Genomic DNA, 15,050 nt, shown 5'->3' with positions numbered 1-15,050 from the left:
GTCTACCAACGATGATCTTTCTTCGTGAAAAGAGAGTTCCCATGAAAGAGGCGGGTGGCGGGCAACAGCCTAGTAAGACGATTGCCATTTTCATTCCGGTCACCTAGTCCAGATCTTCTGATCCTGTACTCCTTTTCTGTAGCCCTTCCTAGTCTTGCGTTGAAGTCCCCGACGACGAATTTGTAGAAGGACTTCTCGCTGCAAACCTCTTCCTCCAGCCCCTCATAAAATGTGTCCAATTCGGATTCATCAGCTTGTGATGTTGGTGAGTAGCAGTAGATGATGCTCATGGATTTTTGACGCAGAGGGCGGAGAAGAAAAATGGCTAGAGGTGACCAGATCTCGTGAGAATCGACGAGATGCGACATATGGGTGTACAGCAAAACATACACCACCCACATTTCATTACGGAAGCTTTCCTCCGCAAGTTACGAATGTGGACGGAGTTACGATTACGGCTCCTTCTGCTCTTGATCTCTTGCAGAGGCATGGCGTGCAATTTGATATGCTCTGCTGACCTGAGAAGGGCATGTATGTCAGCGTCTGGACACTGTTCTCGCCTTGTAAGTACACTGCCTTAAACAGTCTCCATGGCGAGTCCTTCATGTATCTCCTTCTGTGCGGAATCAGAGACGTCCTAAGCAACAGCAACAGATGAGTGCACAAAAAACCAACACCACCTACATTTCGTGACTGAACCTTCTCTCCACAAATGATGAGTGTACCGTCATTCATGTGTCGTACGTCGTTCGTTCTGATCTTGATCTCTTCTAGAGCAATCACGTGAAATTTGATACGCTTTGCAGCTCCGAGAAGGGCATACAGGTCAGCGTCTGTGGACACTGTTCTCACTTTGTAAGTACACACTCTGAGACAGTCTCCATGGCGAGTCGTGCGTGTGTCGCCTTCGTCCAGAACCAAAGACGATCCTGAGCAATCTGAGATTCGATCGCCTCTCACGGATTGCCATACCGTCGGACGTCTGAGACGGCAGGGCCCAGTGTGCAGGGTACTGAGGCAGTGAATATGCTGGAGTGGGAAAAAGTCTTTTCACTAAACTAAGCAGCCTTGCCACTGCAAGCTTAACTTTCACCACAAGTCGTCGCCCAACCTATATGGATCAGAGAGCCACCTTGCTGCATTTTGCTAAGGTGGTGAATCCTAGCAGTGGTTTACATTTAGCTAAGTTTCCGATTCCGAGAAGTCGGAATATCGGATGTGACGAGCTCCTCAGATTGGGAGATCCTATCGGAGGACGAACCTCCGCTGTGCATCGCAGTTCGACGCCCAGAGTCACCTCCAAGCCACCATGAAGCGTTGTGGAGGTCTGCTTTTGTGACAAGCTCATAAAACTGCTCTTTTTTTCTTGTTTTTTTTTTCATGATTTTTGATTCTCGTTTAAGATGTATACTACTAGAATAGAAAAGGAATAGAAAAAAAGAAAAAAAAATAGAAGAATAGTAGTCATAGCAAAGTACTTCTCCATTACCATTACCGGAAATTAGATTCCCACAAATCAAGGTCTTAGGGGCATATTTGGAGCAAAACAACCGCTAGTACTATTGGAATAGGACTTTTCTATGATCATATTCACGGATATTGTATATAGTAGTAAAGAAAAAGAATAAGAAACAATGAGTAACAAAAAGAGAAACCTCCGAGAGGCCTACCCGTGCTCAGTGGTGAGGAATCAGTGTATCCTTTCACCGAATAAATGCTTCGTTGTCGCGATAGAACACGTTTTACGACAAGTGTACGGTTTTTACCAACACCTGTGTCAGAGTCGCTAGAAATTATGTATTTTAGTGGACCTGGAAATAAAATCAGTCACAGCTTTCTGATTGACGGAATCGTCAAGAAAATTTCTATTTGGAGGCATTTCAGATTCCGCTTTTATTTATTGACGTCATTGTCACAGTTTGAAATGAAGAATCGGCAAGGAAAAATGGCTCAATTCTCCGGCCAATCATCAGCGCTCGAAATGAATAACTCTATGATTAATTCTACCATTTCATTTACGGAGGCGCCGGAAGGAGCAAATGTAACCTTGATTGGTGTTCTTCCAACAAGTGAAGCATCTGCATCAATTTCTTCAGTCACGTCGGAAATTACTATCAGAAACACCTCTGAAGCAAATGTATCAGCTTCCACCTTTAAATATTCTGCTGAATCAGAAAGAAAGAACGTAACACCAACGAATGTTGGTGTAAAAAGAAGTAATGCATCTGAATTATATTCTCTATCTGCAAAATGGATACTGACAGGTTCCATTCCTATAGGAGCATCTGTACTTTCGACTCCGAGCAAAGTTTTGCGCGGCTCTTCATACAAAAGTGAAGCTACGCAAGGAGTGTCAGATCATGCTTTGTTAGCTATGTTAAGTAATCATTCGTTTTCCTCGCTTATGAGCGAATTTAATAACAAAACTCGGATTACCTCAAATACTCCTACATCATCAGGCAAAAAGGAAAGTCAACGGTGAGTAGTTTTGTTCTACTAATAAAGGTGAGATGTTAAAATGGCTGTAGCAATTTAGCACCCCTCCACCAGAGAATTTCAACGGGGATGAAAGACAACTTGAGGATCACGACTCAAAGTATGTCAAGTAGTTCTATGTTTCACTTGCAGCTGTCGCTGCAATTCGCCTTCGTTGACGAAGATGAGAGAATAAATTTCATTTCTGGTCAGAAATCTAGATATTGCGTGTGGTTGAGAGTGAACGGTGATCGATACACCCACAATCAACAATTATCGCAACAAAGTTTTATGCTTATGAGAATACTTCAGAAGACTCGTTGTTTTCTAATATGTGTAATTTTCTGCAAGCTATTAGGTTGAGCTAACTTTTACATGCGGAAGGGAGATTTTTGTAAACGCTGCCTTGAACAAACTGCTAACAGGTTAGTAAGAGTTCTGTGGTTCTAGTACGAAAGAGAGTTCTGTTGTTCTATTACGAAAGGAGTGCTACTTTTGTTGTGTCGTTTGTGTTGTCTGATATTTCTTCGCAGACGTTATGGAGATTGATTATTTGGAAGGCTGCTTACGTTTCACATTCCTGGATGTGTTAAAATGTTAATGGTAATTGTGATAATTGTGGGCTACTTTCCGGAATTTGCCTACTCTTGGAGAGATACCAAGATCTCCCGGACGGCTCGCTTCAAAATAAAGCGTTTGTGACCGCATTCATCTGATCATGTTCTAGAATGTCTTCCGATAGTGATCAACAAGAAGAGATGAGAAAAGATCTGTGCCCTTTTTTCGGGTTCGCACCATTCCACGTACCATGTCACAGAGGCCACTGTCTGTATGATGAAGATGAGGCAGACTCACAAATGATATCCGTTGACTTTAGTTCCAAAATCTGCTTGGATGGTCCCTTATGATAGCAAAAAATGGAGGAAAAAACATGAGAGTTTTGTCGTATTTTCTAGAGGACTAGATCGTGGAGATTTTTTTTTCAAATTGAAAAATGAAGGCAGGAATAAGAAGCAATGAGAAAATCTGGTATACTATCAGATTAAGGATTTCTTACCCTGCAAGGGAGTATATTTTGATCTCCTTAACTCCATGGGTTTCCATTTTTTATTTTTGCATTAATACGAAATTTCGTTTGGTTAAAACATAACATTTTGCCTGTTGTCGTACACCGGATCCGCTCCGAAGAGGAGCAGCAGGCATCGGTGGGTAGGACGCGTGGCCGGGATCCGGAGGGGCCTGCGTTGGGCTAGCCACCACATGGCGGCTTAAACCCTGCGAGCTCGCGTCCAGGGTCCCATCCCCTATTCCGATTCCCCCTTTTATGGCCTCGGGCTGCTTCCTGATTAACCCCCCTCACACGGTAGGTGGGTGCGGTTCAGGACCCAGGGGCAGCCAGCAAGGGATAAGTGTAGTGGGTGGTAGAATGCGGATAGTGGTAGTGGTACGTGGCAATCGATCAAAATACGCGAGCATGAAGAGCGACACCACAAAACGGACGGAAAAGGAAACTGGTCCCCGAGTGCTCGCAGCCAGCCCTTATACACTGCGGCTGGCGTGGGAACGCTACCGTAGTACATTGCCGATGGCAATGTTTCCCGCGCGCCGTGTGAGAAAAGAGGCCGGTTGCTGGGAAAGTCGTGCCGGGCACGACACCTGTTGCGCTCACTCGAGTGGGACGCAATGGTAGGTGAAATTTCTGTAGAGTAAGAGCAATATTTGGAGGAACCATAAAGTAAAGTAAAGTAAAATAAAGTAAAGTAACGTAAAGTAAATTAAAGTAAAGTAAAATGAATAAAAGCAAAAAATTTTGTTTGGATAATGTAAATTCTTTGTGTTTTCTTAGTTTGAAGACTGACATTCTAGAGATCCAAAATGAAACTTGTCAATGTTCATCAAGCTTCTAGTAAGATGCTGTTCTATTGATTATAATTATGTGAGGGATCGCTTGCATTGGCGATCGCCTTGTAACGTTTGACTTCAAAAGGTCCAGTGTCTTCTGAGCTAACTGTTTGCTTTTATATACAGACAGATTTTTACGACAGCAGTTGTCGGACTATAGCCTTGTACGAGCTCATAACAGTCATAGTCTCATAATCATAGTTATGGCTCTCAGATGGTTTTGGTTGTCATTGAAGTCGTGGCTTCAATTTGATGAGCATTTATATACCCTTTCAGGTAAGGCTTCGAAAATCTTGGACCGTAATCTTGTATGAAATTATCCTATTTGTCCTCCTAAGAAGTTCTAGGAAAGAGCAGTTCATTCGGAATTTTCTCCTCAATCCAATACTGCAATAGTTGGGCCTTGAGAAATGCTTTGTATGTTCATTCGACTTGCTGCTTGCAGTTCATTTATGCTAAAGAGTTTGTTTCTGCTTGGAAACTTTGCAGTTCAAAGAACATATTCTCCTTACAATTTGTCTTCTAGATTTGATGCAACAGCTACGTCTCTTCAGTCTCACGAGTTTGACGGATATACGTTCCTCTTTCTAATTCTCAGATTTATCACCGTGCAGCAGTATAATGCATATGTAAGATACAATCTCACCCAAAATATTCACAGCCACCCTCGAGAACGCAATGCGAAAGTTGGAATGGGACGACTAGGGAGTGAATGTTGATTGTCGGCAGCTGCACCATTTGCGCTTTGCTGATGACATCGTACTGATAACACCTAGCATCAGCCAAGCGGAACGAATGCTGACCGAATTCGGAGAAACGGTCTTTTGGATGCATCGGTCTTCAGCTGAAACTGCAAAAGACGATGTTCGTGCGCAAAAGATGGGTCTCGGATGCCCCATTCACGCTCAACGGAACGCACATATCCGAATGCACCTGTTACGTTTATCTGGGCCGGGAGTTGAACACGATGAACGACCTGACCCCCGAGGTGGGCAGGAGGAGACGAGCGGCTAGGGGAGCGTATAAGAGCATCGAGGATGTAGTGAAGAAGACCAGGAACACCCGGCTTCGTGCTCACCTCTTCAACACCACCGTACTTCCTGCTTTGACCTATGCTTCGGAAACCCGGGCACTTCGCAAGCAGGAGGAAACCGCGGAGAACGTCACTGAACGCGCAATTGAGAGAGTGATGCTAGGAGTATCCCGTTTCAAAGTAAAATAAGGTGGGCCGGCCACGTGATGCGCTTTAACGACAACCGTTTGACCAGAGCCGTGAGCGACTGGAATCTCCGCGATATTAAGCGCACTATAAGAAGACCGCCGACCCGATTTCAGATTTCTTTACGAAGTCTTTCGAAGAAAATTATGATGCTCTTCGTGTCTCATGCGAAAGGAGGAACCACTGGGCGACTCTGGCACGCGATCGGGACAAATGGAAGAATTACTGGCGCCCGCTCGAACAGTTCGAAGATCAACGGGAGTCAAGGTGATCAAGGTGAACGTGAGCAGCAGAAGGATTCTTTCGGCTTTACTTTTCAAATCTTCCACTTTTTGTTCCAATTTTTGTTCTCATTCAAATTTCAAAGCAAATGCAAAACTTTAAATCACAATTGCTTCTCTGATCGTTTTTTTCTTTTTTGCTTTTAAAGTGCTCTCATAGTTGAAGTTCTCGACGCGCACGTACACTTGACGAATTTGCTACGTACACTCTTGCAGTCCATTAATTGCGCGAATAGTTAGTAAGAAGTTTTTCTATCTTGAAAAAAGAAACTTGCTATAATATCAGCAATTGAGTTGTTAAGGAAGCCTCTCCTTTGGGTTCTTGCGGCAGCTCCAATGCTTGTTTTCCTTTGCCTGACTGTGCTGTACATCTACTTTAGAAGAAAAACAAGTACAACTCGAAGTAAATTGACAATAGCAGGTGTAGTTTGGCTTACGGATGTTTAAGATGAATACCTTTATTTTAGAAGCTGGAAAAATACTAACGAAAAAACCACATGAAATTTTAGGACCAACAGTAAGTGTTTCAGATGAAAGTCATAAAAATTGACCCTTATTGTCTACAAACTAGAAACTCCTCCTCTCTTGTTCTCAGATTCTATTGGTGATGCACCAATCTGACAACGCTCGATCCTTGCTGCATTTAAGAAGTGCACCAATGATGACGATGACGATCCAAAGTGGCACCAACGTCTCTATAGTTTTCGAAGGAAATCTCTATTGACGACTTCCGAGCTCGCTTCTAGCTTTTCTCTCGGAAAAAAAAACCTCTTTTAAAAGTGGCGAATTGAAAATTATTACAGCGATTAGGTCGGTCATACAAGTTTTCTATCGACGATGATTTGGTTTGTTTCTCGCCACTATGTGAGTCCCACGTCGAGCAATTTTGTCATATTTCCACACATGACTCTTCAAGAGTATTCCTGAGAACAGTAAGAGAGGGAACGCACGTAATGATCCACGGTCTAGTAGAACTAAAACGAGAAATGAAGCTATTGAAGATATCTCAAATAAGACAATGGCAGAGGTGACATTACAGTAGTAACACAAAAAAGAAAGTCGCTAGTGAATACTTAAAGTCCTTCTGGAAAACCTTTGGCAATTGAAGAAAGTTGTTGAAAGGGGTTCCGTCTTTCATTCTAATTCCGCCTATTACACTGCTTATGGAACTGAATTGGGGCCGCGTATACAAGTCTGCTTCTTAACTGCAAATGGTGACCCTGTCTTTAGTAAACGCAATGCAAGTGTTCGAGTATCTGCGTTGCTACGAGCTATATAACCTACACTGTTATGTGGCAAAAGCTTCCTACACACTGCAAAAAGGTGTTGTCGTCCACCACCATGCCCATACACTGAAAGATCGAATGCCTGAGGGAAACATGGAATTTTTGGCAACAAACATCCGCATGTCTAGTGAACTCCAACAAGTCGCTCTATCCAGACTTGCGACATCTGCATGCACCGCTTATTGCATTGCAGGAAGCACGCATGAGGGGTCACACTCTCATCAGTATCGACAATTACACCATCTACTGCAGCGACGCTAATGAAAGGAATGTAGGGGGTTGTGCAATTACTGGAATGGAGGAGTTTGGTTCAACGTCGTAAAGGTGCGCCTTTCTACGATTGCAGGATCGCAGAGGACCCAAACTCTGGATCATAAGTGCTCCCGCACCTACGGAAACCGCTGATTCTATCCCATAGCAGCAAGAAAAATCGTCTGAAGCTGAATATCAACGAAAGCTCCAATCGTTTGCCAGGTCTGAAAGAAAAAGAGTCTAGAAAAAAGTTCCGCCAACGAGTGTCGATCAATATTAGATTACGATCCAGAAAGATAGTGAATGACGCTGACTCCTTCACTAAATGCATTCAAGAAGCTGCAAAGAAAACGCTACCACTTTTAGCACCAACTTTTAGCGGAGAAGTTCGCCTTTGCATCTGCGAAGAGACAACACCCACGTAGAATTCTTTATGTGTTGGTCACACTACTGGTGACTTTAGCCAGGGGAAGGGTCTGAGAAGGAGGTTTTGTCCTCAGCTGAAACAGATCGTGAGAACGAATGGACGTCAAAAGCGAAGGAGTTTGAAACGGTGTGGGAGAACAAGAACCCGAGAAAAGCCTACACTCTCCCAAATCAGTATAGCGGCAAGATGAGGAGGTGCTCGCCTGTCCTGAACACTGCCAACGAGTCGTTGTTCGGAAGGTAACTCTGCCCATCTGGAGGAAACATTGTAACACTTCGCTGAACCGACAAGTGCCGTCAGTCCCTGACTTCGTGCACGCCCAAAAACAGACATACACCGCGGTCAACAAAGAGCCACCGACGAAGTCGGAGTTTCTGGTCTGTATCCAAAGATGAAGAATAGAAAATCTGGCAGAGATGAATGAATTAGCACAGAAAAGCTGAAATCTCCTCCACCTTCTGAAATTCATGAGATGACAAAAATTATTCAGATTGAATATGGATTTACGGAAGGATACCGAGCAATATCGCTGCTGCGTGCACAAAGTTTTGGAGCGGATCATTCTGGATCGGCTAATCAAACATCGCGAAGAAACCAGCCGGGATGAATAAGCTAGCCTTCGCTCTGGTCGATCGACGATTGATCAGGGTTATTGTGAGGAGAGTGGTTGAAGTGTGGCAGAGGTATTCGGAGTCACTAAAGCAAATTTTTCTGGACTTCCAAGACGCTTTCGATTCTTTTCACCGAGGCCGCCTTCTCAGCGTGCTTCGCGCCGATGAAGTTCGTGGAAAACTCGTAATGAACGAAATGAATAGAAGAACAACTGTTGCGGTTCGAACAGCAGATGGATGAACTACATCGCTTAAATTAGAAACGGGAGTGAAACAAGGGTCCGTGGCGGGACCCTTTCTGTTCAACTTCGCCGTAGACGACAGAACATGACATAATGCGAAGAACATTTGAACAGTGCCCCGCCGTTGTCGTTTTAGTCATTGTCGCCGTTGTCATCTGCACGTCCCTCGGGGAATCTCGAGTACGTCTACGATGTAATAGTACCTAGATTATGACGGCGACTTCGATGTTCATTGTCAGGGTTATTATCGAAATGTGGTAACGGCATTCAAATGCATGCAGTCAGGCTTTTCTGGACTTCCAACTCTTTTCATTGAAACCTTTTTCTCAACGCACCCCGCGCCTGTGAAATCTCAGGAAATTTCGTGCTTTTGATTAACGAAATCAATAGAAGAGCTGTGTTTCGCACACCATCTGAATGTGGTAATCGTTTGAAGTGGGGAATGAAGTGAAGCAGAGGGCTGTAGCGAGACTCTTTCTGCTCAACTTTGCCTCCGATAACATCATGGCGAAGATCTCTTGAACAAAATTATTTCGTTAATCATGTGATGTCGTTTTAGAACATTATTATGTCCGTTAATCGATTTCGAGGACTCTGACGATCGTGGATGAGTACTGTTATTTGGGCTGTATGCTGAAAAACGGTGGCAGCTACAAGAGAGATATTTAGCAAAGATGCGCTAGAGCTAATTTGGCATTCAACCCATTGAGTGCCAGTGGTCGACCCCCATTGCCGACGAAGTCAAGCTGCAACTCTACCTAGCTGCAGATCGCCCTATTATGATGTACGGATCAGAGACTTGGGCAGCGCCGGCGAGTGTGATGGAAAATCTTGAATAAGGAAGCTGTTTAGACACGGCTATTTTTGGTCGTTGGTATGCCATAACGAAGAACTTTACTCGGAAGTGGATATGGTGCACAGGTGGATGATAAGTGGAAAACGTTAACATCTTGCCCGGCCTCCTGAAGTAGTAGCGGAAAACCGTCTTCGCTTCTTTTGTCACGTTATGAGGACACCGTCTGATCTTCTTGTTCAAGTTGTCCTGAGGTGCTTCCAGATCCTAATTGGGAAGGGCCCCCTGGTCGTAAAGGAAAGTTTTGGACCGAAGTGGTGAAGGAAGATCTGAGGACACTTGGCGTTGGCAGGCAGTTCAGTAGAGACGTTGAATTCCACCGCTTATGAAACAGTGACAGACGAGTAGATTTTATGCGAACTCTAGCTGAAGATCGAACAGGATGGGTTCGGATGCGTTCAAGTACGACACACCCGACGAAGATGCGGATAGCCGCGTTAGGGACCAGGGCGGTTTCGAGCCATTGTTCGTGTAGTCACAGTCGGATCTCTTTTCGATAGCCCTATTTATTCGTAGAGAGTTCTACTTGCTTCCAACATCATCAACTTTGTGATGCACTGCCTATAATTGTATTATATTGCGCTTTATCGATTAACGAGCAACGTAAAGCTCCTCGATGGCAATGTCTTTTGTTTGGTCTATGATTGGAGGCACTTCCCGGTTAATTCTTTCTGCCGTCATTTGTGAGTAGTCCACTGGCATTCTTATAGTAGAAGATGCACTTTATTCTCGTCCTGCTTTGTGAACCGGTACAGTGCTACCCAATGGTTTCATGTGGTACCACAATTCCCCAAAATTGATAGAACGATAATAATACAATTTGTATCATTCAATCTTAGAACTTCAAATTTGATATGCAACTGGATTTCCAATCGTAATTCACATATTTTCAAAGGTTTGGGAGACGCAACCGGAAACCCCCAACTTGAAAGAGTTCAAAGATAAGGGACCACTTGTTATGCAGTACGCATTTCGTGGAGATGTTGTACGTTGGCGGTTTAATTCACCTAAAGTTTATAGTTTACAACTTGGTTGTCTTTACTGTACCTAAGCAAACGACGTTTCTGTAACACGCCTTCCCAAGAGGCTACGTTCTTCCTGAAGATTTTTCCAGAAACATGCTCTCCAAGATGTGCATTCCGCGAGTCTCAAGGGTATTGTATTTGACGCTGCACAGAATTCGATAGTAAACATCGGAACAGAAGTAGAACGCGTGGAAGGGGTGAGGATTTGTCGGTTTGTTTGGTTCATAATTCCTTTTAAAAAGCTAAAAAAAAAATAGTCTACAGGCATCTCAACGAACTCAGAGAATGGAAGTGGGTGCAACGGCTGTCGAGGTAAATATTTCGTGAAAGTCTGACTTGAAAATTCACCAAAATAAGAAAACCTGCGATTTATAAGGAATTTGATCTATCCTGTTAGAATTATATTATAAAAAGCAACCAGAGTTCTTCACAACTTTAATATATATATATATATATATATATATATATATATATATATATATATATATATATATATATATATGTTGACTTGCCCACAAAGGAGCACAAAGAATCTTTTTTTGTGAAAATAAGGAGAGTTGTAGTAGCAAACGGTCACACAAGCTGCATATTTATTCTTGGTTATAGCCAAAATTACAAGGAAAGTATAACAGACTCGTGTTCACTGCCAACGGATTTGTTGTGGTGTTCGCTTCGCTCGCCTTCAGTGGTCAATGAAGATTCAAAACAGGAGCCCGGAGAATTAAACCTGTCGCGCATGTCCAAACGAAAAAAGTACATCGCAGACAGCAAAGAACGACCGGTTGACTCGGAGGTTCTAGTTTGCATCCAAAAATGAAGAGTGGTAAGTCTGACAGAAACTATGGAGTTGACGCAAAAATGCTGAAACTTCTTCCTCTTTGGACTCCCGAAATGACATAGATCACCTGTTCGATATGGATTAACGAAAGAACACCTGACACGTAGAGACGCTCATCATAATCCCTCTCCATGAGAAGCTATTGGTCACAGAACCTAAGAATTACTAGGTAATACTATGTATCCAATGTGTGTCCAATGCACAAGGTTTTTGAGTGGATCGGGTTACTAAGCATTGCGAAAAAACCATCTGTTGTGAGCAAGCCGGTTTTCGCTCTTCCAACTCTTTTCATCGAAACCGCCTTCTCAACGTGCCTCGTGCCTGTGAAATTTCAGGAAATTCCATGCTTATAGAATTCCAGGAAATTTCGTGCATTTGATTTTAAAAAATAGAAGAGCTGTGTTTTGCATACCATCCGAATGTACTTCACCGTTTGAAGTGGAGACTGAAATGAAGCAAAGGACTGTAGTGCGACTCCTTGTGCTCAGCTTTGTCTCTGATGACATCATGGCGAATAACTCTTAATCACAGTTCCGTCCATGTTGTTTTAGAACATCACTATGTCCTTTAATTGATCTCGAGTATCCGACAATGTACTAATTTTTGCTTCAGGCAGCAAGAAGTTAGAAAATGTTGTTGACCTTGTATCGAAATCCGCGGCAATCCTATGGACGGCGACTTCGCCCCCACTAATGCAAGAAGGTGAAGGTTTTCTTAAGATCCGCAACAGGAATCAGAGTGGACGGACATTCAATCGAAGTCGTGGGTGAGATCCGTTATTTGGGCTATGTGCCGAGAAAGGATTGGAGGTACGAGTGAGATTCAGCAAAGTTTCGCCTATTTGGTATTCGACTCCTTGACGAAGTGCTCGTGATCGACCTTCACCGTCATCGAAGTCCGGCCTTGAGTCTACCTGTCCGCAGTTCGCCATATCATAATGTACGGATAGAAGACTTGAGCAGCACCTTCACCATTCAGAATGCTTCAGAAGCCTGACGGCATGGAGACAAACCTTCTCTCCACGACTGTTAGGTTACTTTTGACACGTGCAAAACATCAACATCTTGCGAAAGTCGTGTATTTCAACATCTTGCGCGGCATTCTGAAATAGTCACAGAAAACCGTCTCTGCTTTTTGGTTAAGTTGTAAGGATATCGTCTTGTCGCCTTGTCGATTTTGTTTTGACGATAGTCCAAGACCGAAACTAGAAAAGACCTTTTGAAAGAAGATTTCAGTCGAAAGTGAATTAAAAAGAAGATTTGAGGACACTTTTAGGTGACAGGCGAAACCTAACGTTTCGCAAATTATAGAATTGTTTGGTAGTTCTATGCGAGCTCTAACTGAAGATCGAACACGGTGGACTAGTACATGTGTAAGAAAACCCACCGCGGCGAGGATGCAGATAGCCACATTAGGCCGTAACATCTGCCCGACATTTAAATCAACGTTAGATTTAAGTCAAATATCTATCTTACAACCGCTAATTACAGCTATTTATTTGTGCCTCCAGAAAGATAGTTTAAAACGTTTTTCTCAATGAGCGAAGTATCAACTATGTCCAACAAAATATATTGAGCTGGGGTTTACAAATCTAATGTTTTTGGTTTTAGGACATTAAAACTTGCTTGCTGCCTGACAATGTGGAAGTGGTCGGTAGCGACGAAAAAATCACAAATCCACAACAAACTTCGACTACAGAGTCATATACAAGAGTCTAACGTTTTGTACTTCTGCGTACAGCTATCGCCATATTTTTTCTTAATCTCTGGATGTCCAACGTTTCAATCATGATATGTTTACAAAACATTGAATGTTAAGGAATTCTTCTCCATTGTAATCAATTTAGTATCACACTTGCGCTGTCGACAATTGACATTCGCAATGAATGGATCTGAACTGCATGTTAAAATAGCTCAAGTACGTCCAAATAAGCAAAAAGAAATACACTGTTTTGTACAGCTAGTGTCTATATAAACTTTAGTTCAGCTTCAAAAAGAAGAGGGCATGTCCGCAGATATATATATATATATATATATATATATCATAACTATATATACTATACCAGCCTAACCGTCCGGCTAAAGCCGGACTTCGGTCTTTTTTTAAAGAAATAACAGTAGTGACATTTTTTGTAAAATTATAATTGCTTTTTCCCATAAAAGCTCTTCAATTTTTTTTTGCCCGAAAAATTAAGCATAGATGAAACATTTTCCCTAAACGCTCAGTTCTATATTTGGAGAACAATCAATCTTGATTTTACACCTATGTTTCTCTCAAACCTCCACAATTTGGAAACATCATTCAAAGTATGAGTTTTCTCCGTTCTCAAATATTAGCAAAGAATGATGTGCTAACGTGAAGACGTGAAGATCACTATCGTACTGATAAAAATAACGTGCTACGTCAGATCGCGTAAACTGTTGGCTACTATGTATTGTATTTAAGCAGCCGTTTGCACGTGTGTTTCCTTTTTTTGAAGAAAGGATGGTGTCAGTGAGATATGCTGGGACATAGATATGCAAAGGAACCATAGAAACCCATTCCACCGCGTTGTGGCTCCCGCGCACCAATTCGACGCAATGGAACCTGTCTCTCCCCACTCTATACCTTCCTGTCATCGACGCACCATTGCTTCCTCGTGGGACCCGTCCCACCCCATTTTACTACGTTGGGGCTCCGGCGCAGCAAACCGACGCCATAGTATTCGTCTCCCTCTCTTTTTGGGATTTCTTGACTGAGACACACACGTGACAGAATTCGCTCATTATTATACAGGATGATAGTTTGGAAATTTGAAAATATACATTCAGATAAAAGTTTATTTACCCTCACTAACATATGAGAAAAACTAACTTGCCTTATCAAAGCCAACATCGACTGGAACATGACTTTGGACAATGGATAAAAGGTAGAGTGCTCGCCTATCAGGTGCATGGCGGTGGTTCTACGCCTCACTGGTGTAAAGTTTTGCATCATTGTGGAGGATTTTCGTGACACACAGACAAACACACACAAACGCGCTTGGTCCGTGTATGTGTGTATGTACATATATATATATATATATATATATATATATATATATATATATATATATATAATATATAATATATAATATATATTATATATATATATATATATAATATATATAATATATATAAAATATATAATATATAATATATATATATATATATATATATATATAGTACATATACAGTCTGAACGTCCGGCTAATGTCGGACTTCAGACTTTCTGTGGTTTTTGCTTCGCTCGCCTTCACTGATCAATTGGACTTCTGTATCTCCAAGAGTCTTTCTTCCCTTTTTATATTATAACTAAAAGCGAAAGATTTCATAGTCTTCGTTCTAAACGCGTCAGTTCTACATTTGGAGAACATTCGAACTTCACCTTCAAACACTTCTTACAAAATATTTTAGACAAAATTCAAAAGTATCACTCGAAAAATGGGTTTTTCTCCTGCTTCCCTCCAAGAGTTATCAATGAATAATATTTAAGCACAAAATGACGTGAAAGACTTTATCCAACTGATAAAGATAACGTTCTACGTCAGATCACATAAACATCTTGCTACTATTTAAGCAGCCGTTTGCATGCACGTTTCTACTTTCTGAGGAAGACACG

The 15,050-nt window shown here is 42.3% G+C and overlaps 3 protein-coding genes across 4 annotated transcripts; 2 read left to right on the top strand and 1 right to left on the bottom strand.

The window, feature by feature from the left end:
• Nucleotides 1-2: 2 nt before the first annotated feature.
• Nucleotides 3-368, bottom strand: RB195_018268 (uncharacterized protein; the record flags this gene model as incomplete). Its single annotated transcript, XM_064185622.1, has 1 exon — nucleotides 3-368. The coding sequence occupies one exon, from the start codon at nucleotides 366-368 to the stop codon at nucleotides 3-5; it is 366 nt and encodes a 121-aa protein (XP_064041503.1).
• Nucleotides 42-13,129, top strand: RB195_018266 (uncharacterized protein; the record flags this gene model as incomplete). 2 transcript variants are annotated; one of them, XM_064185619.1, is made up of 12 exons in its annotated part: nucleotides 489-563; nucleotides 1,183-1,325; nucleotides 1,885-2,054; nucleotides 2,097-2,216; nucleotides 2,280-2,478; nucleotides 2,537-2,596; nucleotides 6,180-6,280; nucleotides 6,345-6,394; nucleotides 10,444-10,533; nucleotides 10,663-10,770; nucleotides 10,838-10,885; nucleotides 13,022-13,129. In XM_064185619.1, 12 exons carry the CDS (start codon nucleotides 489-491, stop codon nucleotides 13,127-13,129), a joined length of 1,272 nt encoding a protein of 423 aa, XP_064041501.1. The 2 variants fall into 2 exon arrangements, with proteins under 2 accessions (XP_064041500.1, XP_064041501.1); XM_064185620.1 differs by lacking the exons at nucleotides 489-563; nucleotides 1,183-1,325 and adding an exon at nucleotides 42-72 and having other exon boundaries at nucleotides 2,024-2,041.
• On the top strand, nucleotides 5,240-5,599 carry RB195_018267 (uncharacterized protein; the record flags this gene model as incomplete). The annotated part of the gene is made up of 1 exon (XM_064185621.1): nucleotides 5,240-5,599. The coding sequence occupies one exon, from the start codon at nucleotides 5,240-5,242 to the stop codon at nucleotides 5,597-5,599; it is 360 nt and encodes a 119-aa protein (XP_064041502.1).
• Nucleotides 13,130-15,050: the final 1,921 nt, after the last annotated feature.

The sequence above is a fragment of the Necator americanus genome, chromosome II (genome assembly GCF_031761385.1).
Source record: "Necator americanus strain Aroian chromosome II, whole genome shotgun sequence".
Taxonomy (NCBI): domain Eukaryota; kingdom Metazoa; phylum Nematoda; class Chromadorea; order Rhabditida; family Ancylostomatidae; genus Necator; species Necator americanus.
The sequence above is the reverse complement of the archived record's forward strand: the minus strand, read 5'-3'. Positions and strand labels throughout refer to the sequence as shown.